Below are 27,947 nucleotides of genomic sequence, written 5' to 3'. Positions count from 1 at the left end.
GCTCAAGGCACCTTTTTAAACACTCAAGTGTGAATTGGAGGCATCAACAGAGCAGTTTCACCACAGATGTGTCCCAGAGGGACAGTGGCTCTGCTCTCCCACAAGTGGGAAGCTGAGGAACCGTTGTGCCCCAGCTTTGCATCCCTTTGGGCAAGCCTCCTTTGGCCAAGCAGGCCAGGAGGCTGGAGGAAGGTAAAGGCAGCTTTTGCCAATAAAGAACTCCCTCCTCACATTGCACGCAAAGTGCTCCACAGCCCTGGAGCCAGGAAGCACATCCCAAGCAGGGCAGTCTGGAATTAATACTAGGGGGTCAGAAGGGAAAGAATTATGTGCTATTGCCAAAACCTGATGATTCGACAGTGGGATGCAGCAGAGAACTGACATTTCAAGCCCATTTTCTTGCAGCACTACCAGTGTTCACTGGAAAGGGAGAGCCATCAGATCTGCTGTTGCCATGAGAAAACTAGCTGAAAATGTCCTTCATCTGAAAGGCCATCCGGCCGCACCAGGATCATCCATCTTTACTTTCAAAATCCCTCTGGATGGAGGGTTTAGATGCGCTCTGCCTGGTGGCATTGAGAAGCTGGAGGTTTAGCTCTCTTTTAAATAAGCAACCGTTACACCCCCTCCAGCTAAATCCCAACACCACCGTGGCAGTGTCGATGAGGAGACCTTTGGAAAAGGCAGAGCACAAAGCACTGCCAAAGCCGGAGGGGGAGGGAGAGGGGAGATATGCTGCTGGTTCTCGAAACCCATGGCACATCTTTGGTTACAGGTTGAGAAGGGCAGTGGTGGAAGGCTTGGCCACCTGATTCTTTAAGAAGAGGTTAGCTCAGGAGAGAAGGGGAAGGAGGGGAGTGGGCTCTGGTTAATCCGACCATTCGTCCTCATCGAACTCGGAAGAGTCGTCCTCAGAGTCGCTGTACTCCACAGCGATGCGGCGCGACAGGATCGTGGCCACATCATTGCCCACAACGTCCCGCTTCTCCTGCTCCCGCTGCTCCTCCACCTTGCGAAGCTGGAAGCCTGTTGGGAAAGAAGGCAACGGAGGGGATCATGCAAAGGCTTTGGTCACACAGAGATCTCCAAAGCAGCCATCCCTGTGACACAATCCTCTGGGCAAGGCAGCCTGTCTTGGACACGCTGTGGGGTAACACTGATGGTTAACGACAGGCAAGACAGGCTGGGTGGGCAGGTGGGAATTGTTTCCATGCTCCTCTGGGGGGTTATCACCATTAACCCTACCCAATCCACTCACAAAACTGGACCCCACCAATCCCAGCACTGCTGTCTCCAAAGGTGCAGGTGGAGTTGTGAAACCTAGCGAGGTGGTGGGACAAGGAGAGACCGCAAGGGACAGGTCTCGAGCAGTGAGGCACTCACACCACTGCTCAGGAGATGGCTCCCAGGGGCTCTTCACATGGGTATGTGAGGTTTTCCAGAGGCAAAGGAGAAAGCACTGAAACAAAACCTTACCCTGGCGAATAGCTGAAAGCAGATCACTCCTGGCATCACTAACCGCAGGCAAGGATGACTTGGGCTTGGAGGTGGAGGTGTCTGAGGGTGGAGGGGGAGGTGGGGGGCCATCCAGGCCCCCAGAAGACAGAGGGGGTGGGCCAGGAGGCGGTGGTGGTGGAGGGGGAGGCGGCGCACTCCCACTGCCCGCCTGCGGCAGCGGAGGCGGGAGCACGCTGGCATACTCGACTGCAGGAGGGGGAGATGGTGGTGGCGGGGCAGCAAACTCGGGGTGAGGAGGGAAAGAAGGGGGTGAGGGGGGGGGTGGTGTTCCTGGTGACGGGAATCCCATGGGAGGTGGTGGAGGGGGCGCGTTGCCCATCAGTGGTGGTGGCGGCGGTGGCGCCGGAGGGGGAGCAAAGCCCGGCCTGGTGGTTGAGGGGGATCCAATGGGAGGAGCTGGTGGTGGGTGACTGGGGCTGACCAGGCTGGATCGTTTGGTCCCTCCAGAACCAGAACCTCTTTGGCTGTCTATAGGATAGCTGTTGGAGCAGAGAAAAAGAAGGCTATTAGTTACGTAGACTGTACAATGTCAGTGCTAATGCAAATCATGTGTGTTTGTTGCAGTGCAGACAGAAATATCCAAGTTCCAGCTTTAAGTGGTGTTTCCAGGAGACCTCACTCCTTGTTTTTAATTCCCTTGCAGTGTTTCTCTTGGCCTACACCACTAGAACAAAGGAAGGCTTCTGCAGACTGGCAGGAATGCTATCACCCATCTCATCTCCCATGCTGGCAAGAACATGAGCCATCTCACCTCCATGCCAAAGGCCAGGCATCAGGGCTGAGCTCAGAGCAGCCTCCTGGCTGAAGAGCTCCTGTAGCAATGCAAGGCACTACCCTTCGAAGCTGAGGTCAGCCTCCTGACACCCCGAGCAGGGATGTCTACCATGATAAATCATACAAAATATCCTGATGGGAATGCCAGGAAAGCATATGCTCTGAGCACCTGCTGGGAACAGATCTCCGCACCGGATTCCATGGCTCAGAGCTCGAGTGCAGCAGCCATGACTCTGAGCTTGCTGTGGGGAGTGAAGATGTGGAAACCCAACATGCTCTTAAGCGATGCAGGAGTGCCTAAATCTCCCATTTAGGGAAGTACCAAAGAACGCTACTGCCCATAAGACACTACAATATCCCATAGATGTGTAAAGGAAGTCCTAAACTGACATCTCCTTCCACAGTAAGACAGTAACAGTGCTGATCTGAGACAGACTACTGGGGATCAAACCTCACTCCTGGAGTTCTTTATAAACAAGCACCAAAACAAAACCAGGGAAGGGAGAGCTCTGTGCCTAGGCAGAGATCTAAGCAACTGCATAAGGCAGCATCTGAAAGCTTGTTTCTGCTCTGCCCTAGAGGAATACGCTGCTTGGTCTCTCTGACACATCAGAAGAGCCTTTTCTGCAGCACTGCTGCCTTTGGATAAGATGGAGACAAGCTAAAACAGTCCTGTCTACCTGACATAGCCCTTCCTGCTACTCTTGACTGTTTTACTGCCTTAGATTTACTCTTGTTCCACCCTTTGTGTCCTGAGCCACTGCTGGACCACGATTCCCCTCTCTAGAGGTGACTGGAAGTCACCATTTCATCTGACACAAAGCAGTTGCCCTGAACCTGCACCAGAGTGTCTGGGAAGAAGTCAGCTGTGTGCTCGAGTCCGTTACATTTAACCACATCTACATCTTCAGTGCCCACGTCAAAGATCACAGGGCAAACAGTAACAAAACACAGACATGAAAGGAGGCCTATTTGCAAAGCTCTATCAGGAACTACAGGGTCTGGAACAACTGCACTTGAAAACCAACACAATGGAGCCAGATCGAGTGGGACCCTGGTCTTACAGAACATGAACTAAGTCTATTCCAGCTCTCCCCAAGCCCATTCTCCCTTCTCTATGGGAACAAGGAGAGTGGTTGGGATTTATGGGTGTGCTGCCTGTGCCTCTGTCCCTGCCTGCAATTGCACATCCCCTCAGACAGGAGCATTCTGATTCCCATACAACACCCGTCAGGAAGTTATGCTGAACTATCTCAGCCTGTCTCATGTCATCCTTTTACACCACCTACTACTCCTCGGTGACAGAAGGGATCCCGTAGGCTTACCTAAATTCCACCGGGGGTGGAGGCAGGCTGTCATCTGGGAATGAAGGAGGTGGTGGCACAATAGAGTCAGTCTGCGGCGGTGGCGGGTAGCAGTTCACGTCCATGCTTTCGTTGGAACCGATGCTGCCGTTCTGATACACCATGTTAGAGGGGTACCTGGGTGGAAGCAAGACAAGCAAATGTGCTGGAAGAGTTCAAGGCAATGTCTAAAGCTCGTTTTCCCCCTCACTAACAAGAGGTTTGCCTCCTGGAAGGGTTAGAATAACCAACCATGCAGCAGTTCAACCACCAAACAGCAGTGGTATTAACCACATGGATGGCTCAACCTTCAAGATGTAGAAATGAGCTTTTCCAGCAGGAATAGCTTTTTCCAACACAGTGGGACCTGCCTTTAGGTGGGACCTTAACAACCACCACAACAGGACACACAACACAAATCCTTAAAGAAACATAAGGGAAAAAAGCCTCTGTTTCTCAAAGCATCCTACGTGATGAACTATGCAGAGCTGCATTGGTTTGCTCTGCATAATTCTTTGGCTAGAGCTTGCCCAGATGCTCTCCTGTTTGTTGCTACCACACAGCACAACAGCATGAGGATACAGTTCAGAGAGCAAGAAAACACTGAAATAAAAGCCATTTCTATTAACATTCTTAACAACCTGGACTTGAAGGACTCCCAGTGACACTGGGCATCCTTAGTGTCAAAAAGAGATACTCAAAAGATGCCACACAAGTAAGCTGGAGAACAGAATATCAACAAGAAGCCAAGAAACAGCGATGCCATTAAAAGCAAGGATCCAAAGCTCTTCCTTCAGTTTCAGATGACTCTCCTGCTCAACTTTCTCTGAGCTCATTTCACTGTGGGGGGGTGAAACCACCCCGTTTCCTGGGGTTCTGGACCTCAGGCAAATTCAAAGGCACGAACATGCTTCCATGTGAAAAGAGGAGCAAGGAAATGGTGCTGTTGTGCTGCTCCATTCCTCTGCTAGAAACCAAACCTGTTCTCCTATTAAACTAAAAGCAAGTTTTATTTTTAGCTGGAAGAGTGTGATTTAAAGAGAGATTTTTCTCTTCTATGAAAGGAAGCTGCAAGGAGCGAGCAAGTGAGCAGTGCATTGTGGGGAATTCGGTCTGCTTCCAGCCTTGCTGGTGTCAAAAGTTAAATGAATTCCCAAGCCAGAAGTGCTAAAGAGAGATCTGGAGCTTGAAATACTTGGATGGGGACAGCCCCCGCTCCAAGTTGAGGGTGTGAAGAGCCATTTGGGAAATGTAACAAAGCAATCACACAATGCCACCGTGATGCCACCCTGCTCCCAGCGTAAGGCCCAGGGCACGGCGATGGGTAGGGAGCCAAAGCTCTCAACACTTCTGTGCCCACAAGACAGGCAGCTGAGAGCAGACTTGCTACCAAAGCTGTTCCTGCCACCTTGTTCAAACCCTGCAGCTCCCTGATTTATTTAGCAAATCTTAAAATTAGCAGCCACATTTACTTTGGAGAATGTGATTAGTGGCAGTATCGATCCGCAACGCACAGCCGATCTGGAGGAGCTGCAGAGCAGGGTGAACTGCATCACAATCAACCTCAGCAGGGAGCTGAACCAGAGAGCCCCACACTTGCTTACCCAGCAGGACCATGTTTGTCCTTTGACTCAACAAATTCTTGTCCCATTTTCAGCTTCTCCCACTCTTCTTTCCGGGTTTTGATTTTTCGTGGATTCACATTCCCTCGGTTCGGATTCTCCTTTTTCTCTTTCTAAGGCAGAAGGAAGCAAACAGAAGCTTAGGAAGAGGGAAGGATAAGACAAACCTGCAGCAGTTTCAAGAAGAAAATATGCTCAAAGAGGGATGGAATCTTTAATTTACTTTCCCCATCGCTGCAAGCTCCAAAGATCTCACACACACAGAGGTTGGAGCATAAAATGAGATAGACAACATCAGATTTCCCCAGTGCAGCCTGGCCATGATGCCATCGTTATTCCCTGGCACCACCACCTCGAGGGCAGAGGGAAAGCTCAGCTTCCCACAGCAATTCAGTTTTTGGCCTCTGGGTCAAGCCTGCCGAATCTCACCATCACCTTGGTGGTGTTAAGTGCTTTGGGATGCAATACGGACACTTGCCCACAAAGAAGTGGGCTTCAGCGAGCCTCACTCTGTGTGTTCTACCATGTCCTACATCTTTCCTTTGTTATTCCCATTGAAAAATCATCTCTTTTGATATTTAAGACTCCAGTTGCTCAAAAGCTACACAAAGTATGCTCAAACTGGTTCAGTGCTGATAAAACATGGGTTCAAATCCCCAGGGAAGCCAACCAGAAGCTTCTACCTGGCATTTGCAGCTGAAGTGGTTTTGGTAAGCCTCCCACTTACCCCATTTAATATCAGGGCCTGGTTTTGGCTCCTGAAGGGACATTTTCTTCTTTCTTTATTTTTTCACAGCAGAATGTATCACAGCACTCAGCACACTGCAGTGCTGGGGCAGTGGGATTTGCACAGCTTCACCCCTGGACAGACCTCCTCTGCAACACGGGAAGTGCAGAAAAGACTCTGACTTTCTCCCCCGTGCTATGTTGGAGGACTACAGATGAAGCCCTTATAACCACACAAAGACAGTGGCATTTGGAAAACCAAATGAAGGGTATCTTTGTGCTCTTTAAAGCAAACCAGATCAGCTCAATTCAGGGGAGTCTTTAAGGAAGCAAACCTGACTTTTGGATAGCAGCTTTGAAGTCCAAGCTGTATTAACACTTCCCACCTCCTGTTCTTCCCTGACACACCTCTGTTGGCAGAGATCCCCCATTTCCTCACCCTATGTTTCCGCTTCTCTTTCATAATATCCTTCGTGTCCTGAAGCATTTTCTCTTTCCAAAGGTCGAAGAAATAGGAAGGATCAGTGTAGAATTTAAGCGCCTCCTTGCCATCGTCCCTAGAACAGGCAGGGGGGGAAACCAGCACACACAAATAAGGACCAAGTCACACATTTGTTTGAAGCCCAAAGAAAACACAAGGCACAAGCCCAGAGGACAGTTTAGAAGGTCAAACACCCTGCTCGCACCTCCACCCCCCATCTCAGACCCACAGCCTTCCTTGTCCTGGCTCTCCCCCTTGCTTTTACCCTCACACCATACCTCCATTACGCAACACCTGAAGAGCTCAACTGCTCTGAACAATCACCAAGAGAGCAGCAGGTCTCTCACTTCAACTCCCAGTTGTTTGTGTTGTATTTCTGATGTAGAAAAACAACCAACCAACCCTTCTCCAGCTCAGGAACCCTAAATCAGACCAGCAGCGTCCTTGAAACTCAGGAGTGAGCACACACACACACTCTCCTCCTCCTCTGCAGTGCAGCCATGTCTGGCAGAAGAGAGCTGCCTCCAGCTATCTGTAATTACTTTTTACCTGCTCCAAAGATATTTATGGATGTGGGCTAAGCCTCTGGATTCTGACCCCCTTTCCTTCTACCACCTACAAGATGAAATCAGAGGGAGAGTGCTCAAGAGAACTGGTTCCGCAGCCGGTGTAGGTCACATTCCATGTATCAGACCAAACACAGAAAGCATCTCCAGATCTACAGGAGTCTGCTGCACCCACCTGGGTGAGAGCCATTTACAGATGTATGCTCTGCAGTTTGCACTGCAGCTTTCTGGAAAGGAGCCACAGGGCTATGGAGAAGCACAAGGAAAATGCATCATCTGCACAACACCTAGCATGTTTCTGCAGTGCCAGCCAAGCCTTGCCCCAAGGCAGTCACAAATGTGACAGCAGGTAACCAAATCTCTCATTTTCTATCTATGCTCATTTGTGCAGCCCCAAAAGCAAAGTTTCACATAATCCAAAGAATGGGATTTCCTGGTGGATCTCAGTTTAGCAGCTCAATTTCCCATTGGAAACAGTTACTTCAGGACAGGACAGAATGGGAAATGGCCTCCTTGACAGACTGGGAAGCAAAGCTCATTCTCTGCAGGGGAACAAAGAGCTAAGGAGGTGTTGCAACCATACCTGTAAGGTGAGAGGATGTTGAGAGGTGGAGGAGTACTGCAGGTCCTATAGGTTTCAAGGACAGGCACAGGGAGAGAATCCCTGTCAAAGAGCTTCTGGTCCTGAGTAGTGGAGCTTTTGAAGGCCTTCCTGGTGTTAATGCCTTGCAGGGAGACTGCAAGAAAGAGGAGAGAGCAAGTGAAGAACAGCTTGACCCAGGCCATGCTCACTGCAGCAGTGAACATCTGATTTCAGCTGGAGTTCTTGGCGTGCTTTGCACTCCTTAAGGTCAGGTTCCTTTTCCCATAGATCCCTTGGGAAACCCAGCAAATCTCAGACGATGCTGTGCCAAGATCCACTGCTCGAGCTGTATCGACACAGCTCTCTTGAGAGCTGCTGCTGTGGTTTTGAACCCCCATGACCAAGACTCAAGCACCACACTGCTATCACGTTGCTGAAAAAGTGAGTTTCCACATGGACACTTGCTAAAGAGCAAATCTAGGCTTGGCCACAAAAGCTGTCCACACCAGCAGCACTGTGGTTGTTCAGGAAGGGAGGGAACAGTCCTTCTTGAGTCCCAGAGAAGACACCCCACCACCCATTGCAGCATCATTTTATGGCTGTGAAACAACCATGCTGATTCAAGGAGAACCTTTACCATGCTTGGTCTGAAAAGACCATGCTCCACTCTATTACCTTCCTCCTCTTTGGGATCCAGCTGAGTGACTTTGACTTGCAAGCGGTCAACTCTCTCGACTAGAATGCTCACCCGAGAGGCAAAGGTGTTGGCTTGAGTAAACAACTCTCCAAATATGTCTTCTGCAAATTTACCTGGAAGAGCAAAGGGTCCACATTACCCTCCGGAGCCACATCAGACCATATTCAGTCTCCCAGCTTGTTTTCTAAATCAAGAACAAACCAACCATGCTTCTGTTCAAGTTTGTCAAGAGTTGAGCTCAACACAGAATCATAGATTGGTTTGGGTTGGAAAGGACCTTAAGATCATCCAGTTCCAACCCCCCTGCCATGGGCAGGGACACCTCACACTAAACCACGTCACCCAAGACTCCATCCAACCTGGCTTTGAACACTGCCAGTGATGGAGCATTCACAAATTCCTTGGACAACCCATTCCAGTGCCTCACCACCCTTACAGGAAAGAACTTCTTCCTTATATCTAACCTAAACTTCCCCTGTTTCAGTTTGAACCCATAACATCCAGGCAGAAAACTCCCTGTTCCACCAAAACCTGACATTTCCAAGGGACCTTCAAGCAATAAACAATCCAAGACATACTTCCAAGTCATTATTAAAGTAACTGAATAAAGAGGGCTGAAACTGGATGACTCTTGTAGCTCCTTTAAGATTCTCTGCTCTTCTGTTTATTAGACAAGCCAATGCAGTTGGATTTGTATTGCTCTGGAGAAGCTCAAAGGCTCCCTGTCTCCAGCAGGCCTGCCTCCAGGGTAACTGCCACTATTTACAAGCTCAATGAGAGAGCAGCCCCAGACCTCGAGCCTCAAGCCTGCGCTCTAACCACAGCCAACAGCACTGACCCTTTTGTTCCTTCAGGTGGCAGTGTCTGAAAAATTGATGCATTCACGTTTCTTCTCCATCAAACCCAAAGGGGAACTTCTCGAAGAAGGATATTCTCTCTGTAACAGCTTGGCTTGCTCAGTGGGCTGCTCTGACAAACATCATCCATCGCTTGGGCTGTGAGAGTGCCCAAGGGCTTGGAGCAGGAGCTTGCTGTATCACTCAGAAGCACAACAAAAAGCTACGTCCTGTCCTTAAGAGCTTCAAATCTATGTGTGCATCAGGAGGTGACCACAGGTAGACAGAAACGGGAGAAGTGGAAGAAAACCAAGAGCTTCCAATGAGTAGTGTCTTTGTTCTGCTCTCAGGCACAATCCAAGCCAGGGAGCCCAAACCACAGCGAGGACAATGCTGATCAGTAGAGACTTGGCACTGAGAGCAGACACAGGCCCATGGAATTCCCACTGATGGGAAACATTCCCAGCCACGGCTGGTGAGTACAAGGCTGCTCCCAATAAGCAGTCTGATTCTGAAGTGCATCATCATATGGTCAACAGTTTGTTCTGGAATCTGTTACTCTGAAAGATCCTCACCGACATTCAGGAAAGGATAACCAGTTGGAAGCCTGACTTGAACAGCAATTTGGGAAAAGCTGGTTGTCTGCAATGAGTCACTTCAGAGAGACAAGAGCCTGTTCCCCAAAGCAACGTGAGGACATCCCCCAAAGCCCAGCTGCACAAATACTTTCAGCTCTCTAAAGTGGCATATCAGCTACTCGTTCATACTCCCATGCAGCTCTCCTTACACTGCCAAGCACGGGGAAGCAGCCAGGTTAAAAATCAACCTCCTCCACACCTTTTGGTGGCAATGCCAGCTTGAAGTGTTTGTAGAAAGCAAAGGCTGGAGGTTCACTGGACAATAATACAGTGGGAAGCTTTGGACAATACAGACGCCATGTACATCTCTCTAACCAAACACAGCCAATGTTTAGCTACGGGCTAATTTGCTACCTCCCAGCAACAGCACAGCAAAAGAACAGTTGTAATTTGGTTTCTACTTTAATGAGAACTGAAACTCAGTGTTGAGTCTCACAAGGAACTGCAACAAGCATAAGGGGAAAAAAAGAGTCTTTGGTTTGCAATGCCAAGTGGTCTGTTTCAAGCAGGAAATAATACATAAAGAGCATTGTATGTGCTGGTCTTAACCCTGGAGGCAGAAGGGATGCTCTGTAATCCTGCCCTGCATAAGTTCACCTGTATGGTTATCACCCAGCACCCCAAACATGGACACTTGTGAATGGGGTAAGGCAGGGATTGATTCTTTGGTTTAATTCCTTTGACTGCAAAAGTGCAGTTCACAATCCGAATTCTCTCTGTCATGCACTGGCAGGAAGACAGACAGCATGATTTAACAGCGCTTTCCATCTTTAGCTTCTGGATTCTATAACATCACACCGAGGTGCATAGCCGACTTCGACAAAGTGCTACCAGCTGTGATAGTAACGAAGGGTAAACTCACTGGAATATGAAAGTTTGACAAGATTTATGTTTGCATCTTTGTAAAGAGACTCTGCTGCACTAGGCATGGCTGATTATTCACTTGACAGGCCTGTCACAGCCTACTGAACCTGTGCTCCGTTCCTGCAATATCCAACATATAGGGAAGGAGTGGATTTAGGTTTTGAAGTAAGAGAGAGAAAAGGAGGAGGGAGCAGGAGTTTAGCTATCTGGATGTGAATTTTCTGGAGCAGTTAAGTCTAAATAGTGCTTCATTTACAACCCTGCTGACCTTAGGGAAGCAGCTAAGAGGTGGTGCTCACCACTTCCTCCCCACCTTACACAGTGTCAACAGAGCCACCCCTCCAGTGCTCTCCTCCACATACCTGTAATGGGTCCAGCACCACGCACCTCACTCCCCACATCACCCAGGAAGGCACTTGCCCAATAAACCAGGCTGGAATTTGGCTCCCAGCACTTCACCCACTCTCCGACAAGATAGAAGAGGAGAAGCTTTGAGCTGCGCAAAGGTGTAAACCTAGAGGATCTCACTGCAGCTCTGTCACACTTAACCCACTGCAGGCCTCTGGACTGGGATTAGCTTCTCTGCAGCTGAGCTTTGCACAGCTTTACTGCCTTCCTCCTCTCCATTTCACAGGCATGAGATGGGTTTTACTTGCCCTCCGCAACCATCTTGGCTACCAGACCTAACAACGAGCAACAAGGGCCAATTGAATGTGAGCAGAGACTGGTCTTGCCTGTGCAGTGACATTTCTAGAACCCAACGGGATGTGACACCGACTGGCAGCAAACACAGGCCCAGAGGTCAGTGGCAGCCATGGTTTTTACTGCTGTAAAGAGCCTGCACCCACACTTTCCCAGTCACATTCATGCTATGGCCGAAGGAGCTTGCTTTGCAGAGCAAGCAGAAGCATTTGCAACCACCACAGAGAAGCCAAGCAATACATTCACCGGATTATCAAAAGTCTTGCTTCAAGGGCAAAGGTGGCTCATCAGAATCCAGAGCATTCCACAGAGGAAGGAGTCATCCCCCAGGGACCATAATTAACTCTTAGTTTCTCCTACTGCATGGAAGCCTGTGTTTTCCCTCTGGCCTTCACAACACATTGGTCAGCCCACTGCAGAGCTGAGCCAGGCACTGCTGCCATCTGAGCGAGCAGCCCCAAACCCCCCAGAGGCAACACTTGGCTCAGGGTAGGGACTTTGGGTCTTGCAAAGCAAGCACCAGCAGGGGCAAAGAGGCAGCTTCATTAAGACTCCTGACAGAGTGTATATCCAACACAGTCAAGCTCCATTTAGTAGCGTGTGCAATTACAGGCACATTCTCTGACACAAGATCCTGGCTGCTAGGAGAGCCTCCCATTTTACAAGCCTGAGTTGTGCTCCAGCCTTCCATCTGCAGTTTCCCTGCAACCTCTCACACACACACCCATATATCCACACCCCCCCTCCCCATTTTCTCTTAGCTAGGAAGGCAGTGGGACCGGGGATATGAAATTAGCATCAGATTCCTTTCGGAAAGCATTTTAGCATTACCCAGGGAAGGCAGATGGGGGAGAAATAGGAACGCTGGAGTAGAAAGGGAGCTAAATAAAGAGCACGAGCGACTCCTGAGGGCACCGCGCAGGCTCGCCGGGGTACTCACTCAGGCTGCCCAGCTGTCGAATGACATTTGCCAGGGTGATGTTGGTCATGCATTCCAGCTCGCTCCGAACGCTAGGCAACGTCTGACGGCACAGGTGCCTTGGCTCAATGTTCCTCGTTACTAACGGCATGGTGGACCTGCTTCAGGCACTGTTCTGCAAGATGAAAAACAACCCAAAAAAGAAACAGGAAAGGATTACTCAACCACAAATTCCAGGCACACCAGAGCCGTGGTGTTCAGTTTGCCTGCTCTCAAATGGCTTTATTTATAAGCCTTCTTTCCCCCCTAACCCCCTCTAAAACTGGTTGATCAGAAATGAAAGATCCTGCTGTTCTATGAGTTGCAGCGAGAGCAGAGCCTCAGCAGCTCAGGTGGAGAGGCAGGAACAGATCACTACACATCTTCACCCCCATGCAGGGTGCTGCTGGCACCACCGCAGCCGCTGTTCCCTTCCTCCCCAGCCGCTGAGCCATCTCCTGCCTCATGCAGGAGTGTCTCACAAGCACAGCTCTCTTCAACCTGCCATCGATAGGGTTGTTTAACCCCAGAGGAAGGAGATGTTAGGGGGAAAAGAACGGCACCCAGTGTCTTCTAGCTGAGCAAAGCATGCGTGGTGCCTCCCTCCTGCAGCAGCACAGGCTGGGCTCTTCTGAAACAACAGGAAGCGCTTGCAGCTGACCAGGAAACTTTCCTTATCCTGCAGGCTGCTCCCCCTCTTCCCCTGGGAAATCCCCCGGGGCTGAGGTTTACACTGGACCATTGTTTTCCTGCTGCAGCAGTTGAGGGAGCTCTCATCAGGATGCAGGGCTAAAGGGAGCTCACAGAGAAGTCGAGATGGACTGGACAAGAGGCAGGCCGAAGTTCCAGCTCTTTAAAACAAATAGCAAGTAAAGCAGAAAGCCCAAGAGTCTGGAAGGCAGAAAATGCTTTTATGTGCAGGAACTAACAAGAATCTCCTTTACTAACAGGCCGAAACACTGAAGCTTCTTCTGGGATCATCCACCTCTGAAAGAGAGGAGGAAACTTGGCTGAGCATCTCCAACAAGGAGCACGATGCACTCCTGCAATCCTGAAGTGATAGCAACTCCATCCCAAGCTCTTCCTTAACTGAGAAAGGGAAAGAATCTCTTTTCTAGGTCAGAGGAGGCAGAAGAACCCCAGCAAAGCAGGCAGTGCCCATGTGATGGGCATGCTGGGGCTGGGGGTATAAATAAAGCAGGAAGCGAAGAGCTTGGGGAACACGGCTTCCTGTCACCAGCAGCAAAAACCCAAGGACCAGGAAAAATCAGCTGGTTGCTCTTGACTTTGAGCCACCCTTTGATAGGCTCGGTGGCAGCTGGCAGCTTATCTTTGAGGTCCAGGAGGCCTTCCTGGCTGCTTTTCTATCAGGGTGTTAAGAGGAAGAAGTGGGCATTATCCCTCCTAATTACCTCACAAGCCAGATTCTGAATTGCTAAATCTGACCCATTAAGGCAGAGGAGTTTAAGAGCCACAGCACTGGGCTGGCTCCCAGACCAACAGATGCAGGTTGAATGACTCTCTATGGGGAATTTGGAGGTATTTGGGGTCCCAAACCCATCCACCTGGTGGAAAAGGGGAGCAAAATCTGCATGGAACCAAACACAAAGCAGTGAACTCTGTGTTGTTCTTCATGCCCAAGCACTGCAGCAGCCCTCAGTCACTGCTGGGATATTTAAAGCACAGGGTGAATGGAGGAAGGACTCTGACCTTCGCTTCCAAATACGTGGTTTATCGATCACAGCCCAGCCCTACAATCCTTTGTCAGCTTCAGTGCTTTATGCCAGACAAAGTTGCCCAGCTCCCCCCTAGACTGCAGTCTGCACCACCAGGCAGCTCACATCAACAAGGCAGGCATTTGCAGGCTGCCTGCATCCAGCTTTTCTCCCCCCTTTGCTTCCGCAGGGAGCAGCCATGGTGGGATGTGCAGAGCCGGAGTGGACAGAGCTCATCCACCAAAGCCTGGCTGGATCCCTTCCAAGGACCAGGACAGACAGAAGGAAAACAGCACGAGGGGAAAGAAGCCAGGAAAGGGGGTGAGATGTGAGCATGGATGTTGAAAGAGAGACCCCCCCAGAAGAGATGGGCACAGGTAGCGCTCATCTGCGAGGAACAGAACATGGAGCAGTGCCCCAAATGCCCATGAAGAAACAAAGACCTGGAATAGGTTCTCTCTGTACAGTGTTTGCCTTCAAAGCAGGTCTGGAAACTAAACCCAAGGAGGAGCGGAGAACTTGCTTTGTTTTTGGGCAGAGGAACAACAATGTCAGCACAGGGACAGTGCGAATCTGCACCGGTGCAAGCCAGCAGAGCTAAAGGCTAAGAAAAACACTCCCTTTATAGCCTGGCTCATCCTGGCAGCCACCCCCTCCCTGCCACACTCCACTGCAGCAGCAAGAGTTTCACCCTCGTGATGGCTCCGACAGTGGCTTCTCCCCAAGGCGACAGAGAGAGCTCGCTCCCAAATCCAGTCGGGATCCAGCAGGCAGCGGGCTCGGGAGATTGACCCCGTGGAGATGGGCAAGGACAGGATGGGCTGGGGACAAGAAGCCTTTGCTCTCACAGCAGCCTCAGGGGTAAGAGGCGGTTTAAAGGAAGCTCTGAGCGGAAGGACAAGGAGCTTAAAGGTTTCAGATGTTTGGGTAGGGTGGAGGCAAGATAGGAAATACGGGACCTACAACCAGAGCCTGGTGCCAACATCAGCAGTTGATGCTCCCCCAAGAAGGCACTTCTCTGTTATACCTCAGCTGTAGAGAGATAGATCCCAGCTAATGGGCTCCTGTAAAACCTTCCTGCCTCACGAGAAGGTGGGACAAAGGTTAACAGCAGTCTGGATTGGGAACCAAGGGGTGGAGTTTGCAAGCAGCACTCGGGGCAGAAAATCGAGTGTGGGGAAGGGACAATGGCAGCAGAGGGAGAAGGAGGAAGCAAAACAGGGCAGACAGCACAAGGTATAAAGCTGGGGACAGGGAAGAGGCACAGTAAATGAAACAAGGAAGGGACAGACCTAAAGCAGCTTTTCAGGCTCCTGCTTCTATTCTTTAAGAGAAAGTCATTAAGGAAGCGATTGACAGTATGCTCCCAAGCAAGGGCCATCCAGAACCGCTTTACTTTCTGTGTCAGGGCATGACAGCACAGCAGTTTTCCACCCCAGCTAGCCAGAGTGGTCAGCAGGCATTAGTCTCTGTCAGGAAACCAGTGCAGACTATATATTAGAACTAAATCCTACCATTCAGGAGCATGTGAAATGAATTGCCAGGCCCAAAATCCTTATCTTGCAGGCAAAGAGAAGTGCTTCCACTTGCTTATTAATGGGGAAGATTGGGGCTGTCTGAGTAGCAGGGTTTGGGGTGCAGAGGCTGGTTTTAAGAAGCTGCAGAAGTGGCACACCATGGGCACAGAGGATCCTCATCCTGCTGCAACAGGAGAGGAGATGAGAGGAGATCAAGTACTGTCAAAGTAAAAGGAAACTGCCTCTAAGTAACAGAAAACTGCCTGCAACAGATTCCTAATGAATATGGCAAACAAAGGCATCGAATTGAACCATGTGAGGGAGGAGTGCTCTTTGCTGGTTGCAGGATAACACTGGCTGGGAAAGCCAAGCACTGCTGCAGTAATGGATGTGCAACCACCATGCTTCACACCTCCTCATCAACAAGTAGTAAGGGCTTTTCTTAAGTAACAAATGCCTTTTCTCACCCACTTGAAGCAGAACCTTCCTACCTGATCCCCGCAAGCTTTTCCTCTGCAGTCTCCAAGTCACAGCTTGAATCAGAGAAGGCTCCAAGCCCTGTTATGTCGCAGTGACTAAGAGAAAAACCATGCTTTTGCCCTGTAGCTCTTTCCCCCCCACCTCCAGCTGGGCATTGCCAGAATTCCTCACCATTCCCCCTCTCCCAAAGTGCTTACGCTGATCCCTGCGAGCTGAGCTCACCACTCCTACATTCCTACCCATCTTCCAGCCACAGCTGGCACCTTGTTTCCAGGATTCACCATGCTTTGGCTCCCCATTACCCTTCCTATCAATTCCTGGGCTTTCCCATCACACACCCCTTGTATTTCTCCAAGGAAAAGGGAATCACCATAGAGTCATGGAATGGTTTGGGCTGGAAGGGACCTTAAAGCTCATACAGCTCCTGCTCCTACAGGCCTCCAAAGCCCCTCTCCAGGTTTCCTGCAGCCCCTTCAGGCACTGGAGCTGCTCCAAGGTCTCCCCTTAAGGAACCTTCTCCTCTCCAGGCTGCCTTTCCAAATCCAGCACTTGGAGCAAAGCACGAGGCAAACTCAAGCTCTGTCAACTGCAAGCAGCAGCTCGGAGCAAATACTCCTTACCAAGCAGTTTGGAGCAGAGCAGCGAACAGCAGTGCACAGCAAGAGAGGAACCAGCCTTTATTTTGTGTGCAGACAGCACAGTCACCACGGTGGTGCAGAGGAGAAGGCAGGCAGCACTACAAGGTGAGATGTGTATGTGACATACACAAAGAGCTGTAAATAGGAGGGAGAGACCTGGCAAGGGTCTTCTCACTAGCAGCTGACCAGCATAGCATTACTGGGAGTCACCTGGGTAATACCCCACTCAATGTGACACACAACCTCTTAGATCAGGGACCATCTGCAAATCAAGCTGAACCCCAGCAGCGCTATCATCTGTCATCGTGTCTGGTGCAGCACAAAGCACCTAAGGAGGACATTTTGGAGGGAGATGGGAATTAAGCTTGATCAGGGTGACCAATCCCCCTGCCCTTAGCAGGGCTTACCAACCCCTCTGCCTGGCCACAAACAAGCAGCATAGTGAAGGAGCAGAAGCCCTCAGCTTGGAGAGCTGCCTTTTGGAGTCCCCATTAGGGGACCAAACACAGCAGCAGGTTTGGGAATGAGGGAGAAAGGAGATAATCAGATCTGAAATTCCCATCAGGATGAAGTAAGAGTGAACTCCGTCGCTTGCCAACGCAGCCCGACTGTTCTTTCTAATGTCTGTGACAACTCTGCCTCAAATTCCAAGCTTCTCTCAGCAGTAACTACTCCCCCATGTAGCTGTAATGGCCACGAAGAGACTGGCTTTTATGTAACCCCAAAAGACTAGCAGGAAGGGAAGCAGCAGCCACACACACACACGGAGAACTGAGGGGAAGGCTCTGCTGAGCACTCAGGGCTCGATCCAAGCTCACAATGCAGCCACCGAAAAGTGGGATGCAGCAATCAGAAATGCTACAGTTCCATGCTCGGGAAGCGAGCTAGCAATCAGTGCTGCATCTGAGCAATAGGGAGTGAAATTATAGAGCAAACTGCCATGTGATGCCTATACTACTCCAGCCCGCCAGCTGTAACAAGTATTCATTCCCAAAACCACGTCATGGGCTCATCTGTCATTAAGAGCCCAACCTGCCAGCAGCTGAGCAGGAGTCAGCAGTGAAGGGCAGCTGCAGGGCTGCTTCCTTGCACAGTGCTCTATTCCCCCCCAAAGCCATGGGGTAAAACCCACCCTGGGTTGCTCATCAGGCACTAAGACAGCGCTGTGCTCTCATACAGCACCACAGAGCAGCTTTCCCAAAGCAGAATCGACTGAAAGCCACACAGGAGAACACAAACACCACCCCTCCCCAACCCCTTTGTGCAGTATTAACCCACTTCTTTGCCCAGAGAAGCTGTGGCTGCCCCAGCCCTGGCAGTGCTCAAGGCCAGGTTGGACACAGGGGCTTGGAGCAAGCTGCTCCAGTGGAAGGGGTCCCTGCCCTGGCAGGGGTTGCAGCTGGATGAGCTTTAAGGTCCCTTCAACCCAAACCATTCTCTGCTTCAATCACCAACTCAAGACCTGTCAGGTATGATCTGCATTACAAAAGAGGTGTTTCAGCACTAGCATGGGGCAAGAGCAGCACTGCCCCTTTCCGCAGCGATGTTGTGACACTGGGAACAGCCCTGATCCCTCACAATAAGGACGCATTGTACAGTGTGGAGTCCTTGAGACAACAAACATCAGCCTGCTGTGTTCCCGAGTAGAAATACTCCTGTATTTCCTTCCCCTCCTGTTCCCCCCCTCCCCTCCAGTCTGCTGGCTCTGAGAAATGCAAAAGAGGCTCAGAAAGCCATTTTCTGCTGGTTTTTTGTGTCTGGCTCCTGCATTATCATCATCATTTACTGCCCTCGAGGGGATTGCACAGGTGTGACTGGAAATTTGGCTCTTCCCTTTCGACTTTGGTTATCAGCTTTCCTGAAGAGGATCTTGCTGGAATCAAGCTCTCCTGGAGAGGGCCTCGCTGCTGGCACAAACAGGCTGGGGGTGGAAGGATGGGGGTGTCACCAACAGGGAACAGGCAGATCCTCCCAGCTCTTGATGGAGTGCAAATACAGCCAATGCTTTGACCTAGAGGGGGTTTTATGCCTAACACCCCCCCCCCCCCCATTGCCCTAATTAATGTTTCCATTCATTTAGCTGCAAAACAAGTTAAACAAAGAGGGTCACCTGGTGTTCCTATCAATGCCTGACGAGGAGCCAGGCAGAACAAATGCATTTCAATACAACTCTAGAAGAGATGTGACAAGAGAAAGGCAGTTTAGCTCAATTAAAGAGAGCTGTCACAGGGATTGGATTCTCAGAATACAGAACTATTGATTACACTGGAATTAAAGCTCCGGAACAGAAAGGTTTCAAGGTCTTTGCCATGAGGATATACATCAGGAGAGAGGCAGGGCTCCTTCAGCACTCTGGCTTTGTTGCTTCCAAGGAAACAGGAGCAGCAAAGGGAGCAGAATGCTTTCTCCTCTACCTATGAATAATTTTGGCACGCATGCTACTCTGTTGACACTGACCTTGCAGCACAAGCTTCAATCAACAGGTCGCTTTGGTGTTCCTAAAGTGTTCCCAGGTAGAGAAATTCCACTATAGGTTCTCCAAATCATTACAGGATTCTCAAATCCATTATAGGGGAGAGGCCTGGGCAGGTCTCAGCCCATCAGCAGGAGGTCTTTGATAACACTCGGTCTGAGCCCAAACCACTGCCTAAAGAGAATGAGACTATTCAAAGCATCACTCTTAGCCTGTCCCCAGAGCCAAAGCCCCTGAGCAATAACTCAACCCAAGAGAAAGATGTCTACTAAAGCAGGATTGCTACTCTGCCCCCCCAAAACAGCACTTAGAGGTCAAGGCTGAGGAGCTTTCATTGCAAAGTCACCCTGTTGTTTCTGTCCCAATCCAGGCAAAATGAGCTCTGGCGAATCACAGAATCCCAGCCTGGTTTGGGCTGGAAGGGACCTCCAGTTCCAATGATGATCCAGTTCCATGGGCAGGGCCACCTTCCACTAGACCAGGTTGACCCAAGCCCCTTGAACGCCAGGGATGGGGCAGCCACAGCTTCTCTGGGCACAACCTCGAAGCACTGAATTTACTCCAAAAGGCCTTGATGCTGCTGTGTTAGGCAGCAAGAGGAGCAGCACTATTCCCAGCAGCTTCCTCTGGAGGTACTGCAGGTAGCCAAGCCCCGTGCCATTGCTGCAGAGATCCTGCATGGAACCACAGGCCCCCTCCCACGAATGGTGTGTGGCTGCTACCGCAAACCTGCTGAATCCTGCTAATGGGAGCCTGTTTGCTGCCTCCCTTCACACCAGCCTCCTCCAGCAAGAGGCAGGGCCTGTGGCCCTTAGCACTGACAAAGCAGGGTGCAAAGCCCAACCCTCACAATACATCAGCACATTGCCATTCTAGGGCAGAGCTGGGTAATTAATACGAAAGCAAGGGGGGGGGGAGGTTTCTTTCTCAATGACTTATTCCTGAAGCCTGAACAGATTTTAACCTTCCTTTTGAGCAGATAAACTCTGTCTCATTTGCAGCTCGGCTCAGCCTCCCCTCCTTAAACACACATTGAACTATTTTGATTAATGAAAAGAGTAGGAACAAACCAGTTCCAAGTGTTTTCTATACAGCTCAACTGCTCTTTCAGTTTCAACTCACGCCTGGATAATTATATCACAGCTCTGAGTGCCCCCACCCTTCTGCTGCACTTGGGGAATACTGGAAAGATAAGTCTTGCCTTAATTATTAAATGTAAATAGCTCATTAAATATAATCCAATTACTTTAATTGTAAGAAAAAGGAAGTAATTACAATATGTACATGTAGTCTTGCCCGAACGCTTTTCATATCTTCAAATGAATCTTTGCAGCATTAATATTTTAAGTTAACCTTTGACATGAGGAGTAGAAAAAAAGAAGTGACACCGAGTCCCTGAGATCTTCCAGAAGTGTTTTATATGTTGGGATTTGTAAAAAAAAAAAAAAATTCCAAGAGAATGGCCTTGAACATCTGAATTAAAACTGTTTATGAACAGGGTCTTTATAAAGTCAAAATAAAAAATAAGGGGTTTCTATTGGGGAGGGGGAAAAGAACATATATATATGTATATGTATATATATATATAAAAGATCCTGAATATATACATATATATATCTACACACACACACACACACACACACACACACACACATATATAAGATCCTGGATATGGCTTCTGGATCACAGGACTCAAGTGAGATGGGTATTACCATGCAGCTGGGAGAACAGGCAGGCCCCCAGCACCAAAAGCCACAGGCAGCTGGGGTTTTCCAGGCAGTTATTCCCCACTCCTATGGCTTGGCTTGGCCAAGGGTGGGAAGAGGAAGCAGAGGATGGCCCTGCCCCTGGCTGGGATTACCCAGCTCTTCCTTAAGGTGCCCCCAGCAACACCCACTCTGGTTTGAGTGCACACACAAGCTACCTGTGCAGAGCATGGTGCATGATCCAGTTGGGATTTGCAGGCAGAGCTGCAGGGAGCTGCAATGAGCAGTCTCCTGCTTTTGCTCAACAGCATGACAGGCCTTGGCCTCACTTTCTCCATCCATGCAGCCAGCAGGACACAACCTTCTAGGCAAAGACTTCAGCAAAGCCTCCCTGGTCTGCCAGAGCAGAGCCAGATTCCAGCTTGGACGTGGTGACAGATGCCTGTGGAATCTCCTTGGGACAGGCAGGAAAAGAGGCTTTTTAACCATTTTGCATGTTTCAAGCCCAGCAGTGATCTCACCTTATGTCATACCCAGTGCAAACTCCAGGCTCTGGAGTTTGGCCTATCCAGAACTATGCTCAAGTGTTTGAAACAACCACTTTATTGAACCCAACTTTTTGGGAGAAGAGGGATTAGACTGTATTAGGGATGCTAAAGACACAGGTCTTTCTATTAAAGTTCACCACGAGGTCTAGAATAAGCTGCTTTATGAAACCCTCTCATGTGAAGCCAGCCCCTAGATGTAACCTCCGTAACACCATATTCAACCAAAAGGCTATTTTGTGTAAGTTAATTACACAGGGGTTTAATTTAGCCTCCCAAAGGGAAACTGCCAGTTATCCCATGCTGCCCTAGCCAGAAGGTAAAGGTTTGACACAAGCTGTGTTTATAGCTCCATGCCTTCCTCCAGCAAAGGATGGGCTGAGCAGCTGCTGGCATTGAAAGAACAGGATCTGGGTGTGTGCACGGCTCTCTCTTGCCTGTTTTGTTGGGCTGGGTGTTGCTTTCTGCAGCTGCAAGGCCAAAGCCATGAGAGTCTGTGCTTTTTCTGATGTGCACAAAAGCAGGGTGCCTGAAAGGGAACTCACTTCCACTCTGGCAAGCACTGAGCCAGCTCTGTGGGGCTCAGGAATGGTTGGGGAGCTTTCACCCATCCATTCAGGCAGGGCTGCGGATCCCCCTCCCTCCCAATTAAATCCCATCCATGCATGAACTGCAGCTACACCAATCCATCAGATATTGTGGGTGATGGACTCCTCTGAATGCCCCTTCAAGCCCCCCAGCACGGAGCCACCTGAAAGCAAAGCATCACTCAATCCTGGAGCAGCAGAAAGAGACTTTTCCTATAGAGCAACTTGAAGACAGACTCTTAAGAAGGAGGAAAAAGGCATCCAGTGAAAGAGGAAATGAGAAATTAAAACCACACTGAAGCTTATTAATGGTAATACAATAGGTCAAGAAAGTACTTTGCATGGGAACAGCTTCTGCACAAGTGTGATCAGTGACACCAGCCTTTGACTGTCATGGGAAAAGCAAGGATTGCTTTAAATACCCCAGCCAGGAGGGCAGATGGCTGGAGATAGCACCTCTGTGCCTTGCAGGACACTACACTTAGATGAGAACCAGAGGAATGTTCCCCCTCCTCCTTTTCCATCTGAAACATTTTCCCTCTCAAGGGATTTCCAGCATCTTATATGTGAAGGTGCTTTGAAGTACCACAGAGTGGCATTGCTCATCATTCCAGTAATGATAGTAAATAAGCTGCAGTATTTTGCTAATCCTTTTCCTTTTGCTTTACAAACAAAAGGTCAGAGTCATTAGCCCAGTTTTATGAGTGGGGAGAAAGGGAGACTCACAAGATGCTCTGGAGCACCATCAGAAACATCAGCACATGAACCAGACAAGAAACCCCATGCCACAGGACTTCAGAGTAACCATGCTGGGTCATCCAGCCTCCAGATAAACCAGCAGCTTCCATGCATTAGCACCCAGGCAGCAATGCAGAAAGAGCATGAGAACAAGGTAAGCACAGAGCAACAGTTCTCCCTGCTGTCCTTTTCCACATTGCAGCATCCCACTGCACCTGAAGACCACATGGAAACAAGCATAACCATAGAAGAGTTAGGGTCGGAAAGGACCTTAGGATCATCCATTTCCAACCCCCTGCCATGGGCAGGGACACCTCACCGGAGATCATGTGACCCAAGGCTCTGTCCACCCTTGGGTGACATGGCCTAGGGTCACCAAAACATTGCCAGAGATGGGGCAGCCAGAACTTCTCTGGGCACCCTGTGCCAGTGTCCCATCACCCTCATAGTAAAGAACTTCCTCATATCTAACCTGAACTTCCCGTTTCAGTTTGAACCCATCATCCCTTGTCCTACGGCTACAGTCCCTGAGGAAGAGTCCCTCTCCAGCATTGTCCTTTCTGGATTTCACTTCCCTAAAGGAGTTTCATCCATAAAATCCCAGGGCAGCAAGTCCCCCATTTATCATACACAAGGTGAAAACACCTTTTATACCCCTCACTTTACAATTAGAAGATTTTCATTTCAAATCTATGAGTGTCTTTGCTTCATAAAGGAGTTGCTCAAATAAATGCATCACCACTGATATTAAACAAGGCCCTCTTGAGAAGGTTATCTGCCTGAATCACACAACACATGAGATCTTCTCAATACTTACTGAGTATTTGCAGCAGAAACCAAAGTAAGAAACTCAGGGTTTAGGTTTGATTGATGGCAGCAAGACCAGACCATTTGGAGCAGACAGCTCTTTGTGTCTTGTCTGCCCCAGACTGCTCACTGCTTCCAACAGTAACACAGGAGAAGCACAACCTCCAAGTCACCAGTGAGCTCAGAGCAGCTCCTCTGCAGTGGTGGCACAGCAAGAGCCTCCCATGCAGAAATGTAAGCCCTTGAGAAGCAGTGCTCAATGCTGATGCATCAGAGGCATCTCTCCCCCCCCAACTCCCCTTCTTCTCTCGGCATCACAGCATCCTTTAAAGCACCACTTCACCCCAAAACAGGTCCGGGATACTGCTCTAGAAGACGAGATGGTGCAGAAGGCATTGGGGGAATGGAACAAGTCACCACTGAGCCCAGCTGGGAGAGACTAATTGAGATTGCTGCTCCTTTAAATTTTCCCTCCTCAAAGCCCCTGCCAGATGCATACTTGAGATAAGGCTTCACTCTACCACTTCTCCAGTAGCAACCTAATACCAGGAAAGCTTTCTTGTGATCCCAGGAATTAAGGGAGGATCCAGAGGAACTATTTCCCAGCCCATTACTGCAGCGAGGGCGAGCTGGGGCTGGAGAATGTGATTAACGTGCCGCACTGGGCTGAATATGATCACCTCCTGTAGAAGCTCCCTTAGCAAACACCCCCTCTGAGTGCAATGGGCAGCACTGGTCCCTGCCCTCCTCAAAAAGAGAGCATTTTGTTACACAGAGTTGCAAAAAGCCAAAGGAAGTGAATGTCACCGGGGTGGTTCTGTTCTGAGCATTCATTTGCTTATTACCCAGAAGCCACTTCCACACGCCTTGTTTTACATCCACTCTTTATAAATACCTCCCAGATTTCAATACACGTTCATCTGTGGTAAGTAAGGGCCCAATCTTACTAATACTGACCCTTCCACAGCGACAATAAACACTCAAAACACACCATTTCTTACCACAGCTCCCATTAGAAGCCAGAGCACTGCTGCAAACAGTAATGCACCATAAGACAGGCTGGAAAAGAGCTGCATTTTGCTTTCCACAAGGTGAAAGTGTCCCTTTTGCTTTGCTTCCTGCACATTTAGCACAGTGTTACTGTAGAAAGGAGCTGCTTTCACCCTTAGAAGCAGCTTTTGGCAGTGTGTGTCTTTGCTGCTGTTCCATTGTGGGCAGGGACAGCAGGAACTTTAGCCCCAACGCATGCAAACACAATCCTTTGCCTGCTTTGGGATCGCCTCATGCAGTGCACACAGCAATGTATTTTGCTCAGCTGAATGACCAAAGGCTAAGTATGATCATCAAACCTCACAGAGGCAAACCAGAAACCTTACATTAAAGATCTGAGACCACAGAAACTATCTAGAAGGATTAAACCTGAGCCTTCCATTTGTTGAAATCTTCCTTATTAGAGTCTGTCAAAGGAAACAAACCTGATTTGGGGGAAACGTTAATCCTCAGAACCTTCTTTGTTCTTCCAGCACCAGAAAAGATTGAAACACACAAGCCAGGAGGTGGATTTGCTGCTGTAACTCTATTGCAGATGAGGCAATCGCTGAAGTTTTAACCCCTCCACCCACACTGCATGATTATCTAACCTTTGTGAATGAAATCAACTTTTCCTAGACCAGCCCTGAAGAATGAGATGTATTCAAAGTATGCTGAGAAACTGGGTTGGTCGTTCCCAGAAACGTGGTATTCTTTTTAATGAATCACTGCTCACAAATACCTTCTGAGCTGGAACTTAAAAATACCCGTTTCTGTTTAGCGTGTCACGTTATTCATCGGGAAACCAGTTTTATCCTTTGCTTAGGAGCACTTTACTATTAACTCATTACTCCAAACCCCAGAGTGATAACTCTAAAGACATTAGGGCTACAGTTCCCGCCTCTTCTTCACTAAGCCACTCCACAACTAAAACAGAACTTGTACAACAAGGGGAGAGCTTGTAACAGTCTCCCAGTGCCTAAAGAGGCTACAAGAAACCTGGAGAGGGGCTCTGGAGAAGGGATGTAGGAACAGGACAAGGCAGAATGGCTTTAACCTGCCGGAAACTGAGATGAGCTCTTAGGCAGAAGAGGGTGCTGAGGTGCTGGCACAGGGTGCCCAGAGAAGGTCTGGATGCTCCATTCATGGCAGTGCTCAAGGCCAGGTTGGACGGGGCTTGGAGCAAGCTGCTCCAGTGGAAGGTGTCCCTGTCCATGGACCTGGATGAGCTTTAAGATCCCTTTCAACCCAAACCATTCTAGGATTCTCTAAACCAGCATCCTCCTAGCTACAGAGCTTTGTAAAACCAGAGCTTGAAAGGTTTAGGAGTGCAGACCAGAGAGAAGCTCAAGTGAGGAACTGGGAGTGAGCCCAGAGCTCAGAGCCCAAGCTCAGGCAGTGGCATCACTGCTTACACCACCGATACTTTGTAGGGATTGGAAAAGCCTGAGCAGCCAGCTTGGAAAGGGTGGATCTTCCCAGCAAGGCTTCACCTTCAGCTGGGCTACCCAGAGCTGGTAAAACTGCTCCTCACCCAACACAGAAGGCTGCTTTTAACCAAACAGAAAGACATGCTTTGGAAGGTAGAGGCCCATGGTTTGATCCCCGACCCGCCTAGGGACAATAGTGACAACCACTGCTTGAGCGAAGATCAGCATTAAGTGGAGCTTTAAAGCTTGTGTCAAGTTCTCCCATTCAAACTTGGTGTTTTCAAGCAGAATTCTTAAATGAAGATGCAAGCAGAGGCCTGCTCCTCCCCAGCCTCCTGGAAAAAGCTTGTCCTTGGCTCTCAACGCCGTGGGTTTCCAAAGGCACTCTATCAGCACACTGCTGGTGGTATCAATGGGGAGATTTTAGGTTTGGGTTGGTTATAACTGAATTTTGGGTTCAACTCTGTATGGGTTCCTATGACAAAACCCCACTCAAGGTCACTAAGGGGCACATCAGAACGCACAGTGCTGCAATCTGCAGATGGTGGGAAGCAGAACTATTCCCCTTCCGCGCGTGACCAAGCTTCGAGGCTCGGGTACTTCCCATAAAGCAACACCAGCTCTGTCACAGGGAAGCACATACACATGGTGCTGGCTTCTCACATCTTCCACTTTCAACTTTTCCAGCTCAGAAGCCATGGGGAAGGACACACGAGTGAGGGCTGCAGTGTTCCACCAGTTATGGGAGCACTGTGTGCCACAGTGTACTCCATCATTAACATCATCTCATGTCCACCACCATCTGATCTGATCTAGGCAGAAGCGCCCAATTCTGTTGTTGCTACACACGGAAGTAAACCAGTGATGCCAAATGGGAAACCTGTGTCAGGAAAAGAATACGTCTCCAACAGGAAGGTCCTTAAGGTCAAATAACAGCTAACAGGGAGAAGCTGCAACCCCTTACCTTTCTCCATAGGACATCAGCTATTTGTATCTCAAAGGAGTAACCCCAACACAAACCTAATCACTGATGAGGTGCAACCCCAGGAACATTCCTTAACAACTTATTTTCCTTAACAACTTATTTCTTGTTACATATGCTGTGGCAGGGGCTTGGAGCTAGGTGATATTTCAGGTCCCTTCCAACCCAAACCACTCCATGACTCTATGGTCTGAGCACACCAGGAGCTCAGTGAATTTGACTAAACCACCCAACCCTATCCCGTTACACCCTCCAAAGCTTCTTTTCAGAGTGCCTAGGGATTTAATGAGAAAAAGGCTTTCCGGAGCATCCCACACAGCCTTACCCCAAGTAGTTGTGGGGTTTAGTTGATAGCCAAGGGGCTTCCACAACTCCTTAGAGCACCCAGACAGAGTGAAGGGTGCAGGGCAGGAAGCGAGGAGGGAGAAGGCACTGCCATGAGCCTGTGCTCACACACTGATACCAAACCCACCACACAGCAAAGGCAGGGAGGGACCCCCGTTTCCCAGCACCCCTCTTTCTCCCCAGCTCCCCCAAGCCATGACCCCAGCAGCGGGCTCTGCTCCCCTCAGGAGCCCTGAGCCATGGCTCCGGAAGGGGCCGGGCCGGTGTCAACCCGCGGCTGAGGCCGTGCCCTTGCTCCAGGCCCCAGGCCGGGGCCCGGCCCGCCCCACACCGGAGCACTGGGTGCAGCACCTCCGTGGCTCCCTATGTGGCAGGAAACACCGCCAGGCTTATCGCAGCACTCACTATTTGGCAAGGGCCTAGCGGCCCCTCCAGCACCTCCACCTACCTCCCAGCAATAACAGGAGGGCTGGGAGGCCCGGGGGGGGCCCCGCTCACACTCACCCCTCGCCGCGGCTTGTCCCCTTCGGCCCGCTCGACTCGTTACCACCAGGGCGGGCCAGCCCGGCCGTCCGCCATTCCACAGCTCCCCCTCCCTGCCCTGCCTGAGCCTGGCCCCGCCTCCGCCCGGCCGCAGGGCCGCCGGG

The 27,947-nt window shown here is 49.9% G+C and overlaps 1 protein-coding gene across 5 annotated transcripts; it reads right to left on the bottom strand.

Moving 5' to 3' along the window:
- Window positions 1-188: 188 nt before the first annotated feature.
- On the bottom strand, window positions 189-27,947 carry WASF2 (WASP family member 2). 5 transcript variants are annotated; one of them, XM_061357650.1, is made up of 9 exons: window positions 27,805-27,947; window positions 12,291-12,444; window positions 8,289-8,423; window positions 7,614-7,767; window positions 6,423-6,540; window positions 5,240-5,370; window positions 3,618-3,773; window positions 1,477-1,997; window positions 189-1,026 (listed from the first exon to the last, which is right to left on the bottom strand). In XM_061357650.1, exons 2-9 carry the CDS (start codon window positions 12,418-12,420, stop codon window positions 869-871), a joined length of 1,503 nt encoding a protein of 500 aa, XP_061213634.1. In that variant the 5' UTR covers window positions 12,421-12,444; window positions 27,805-27,947; the 3' UTR covers window positions 189-868. The 5 variants fall into 5 exon arrangements, with proteins under 5 accessions (XP_061213634.1, XP_061213635.1, XP_061213638.1 ...); XM_061357651.1 differs by having other exon boundaries at window positions 27,749-27,898; XM_061357654.1 differs by lacking the exon at window positions 27,805-27,947 and adding an exon at window positions 27,281-27,303.

This window comes from Neopsephotus bourkii, unplaced genomic scaffold (genome assembly GCF_033783945.1).
Source record: "Neopsephotus bourkii isolate Nb327-2 ecotype Australia unplaced genomic scaffold, CSIRO-AGI_Nbou_v1 NB_909, whole genome shotgun sequence".
Lineage (NCBI taxonomy): Eukaryota > Metazoa > Chordata > Aves > Psittaciformes > Psittacidae > Neopsephotus > Neopsephotus bourkii.
Note: the sequence above shows the minus strand (reverse complement) of the source record. Positions and strands in the feature narration are given on the sequence as shown.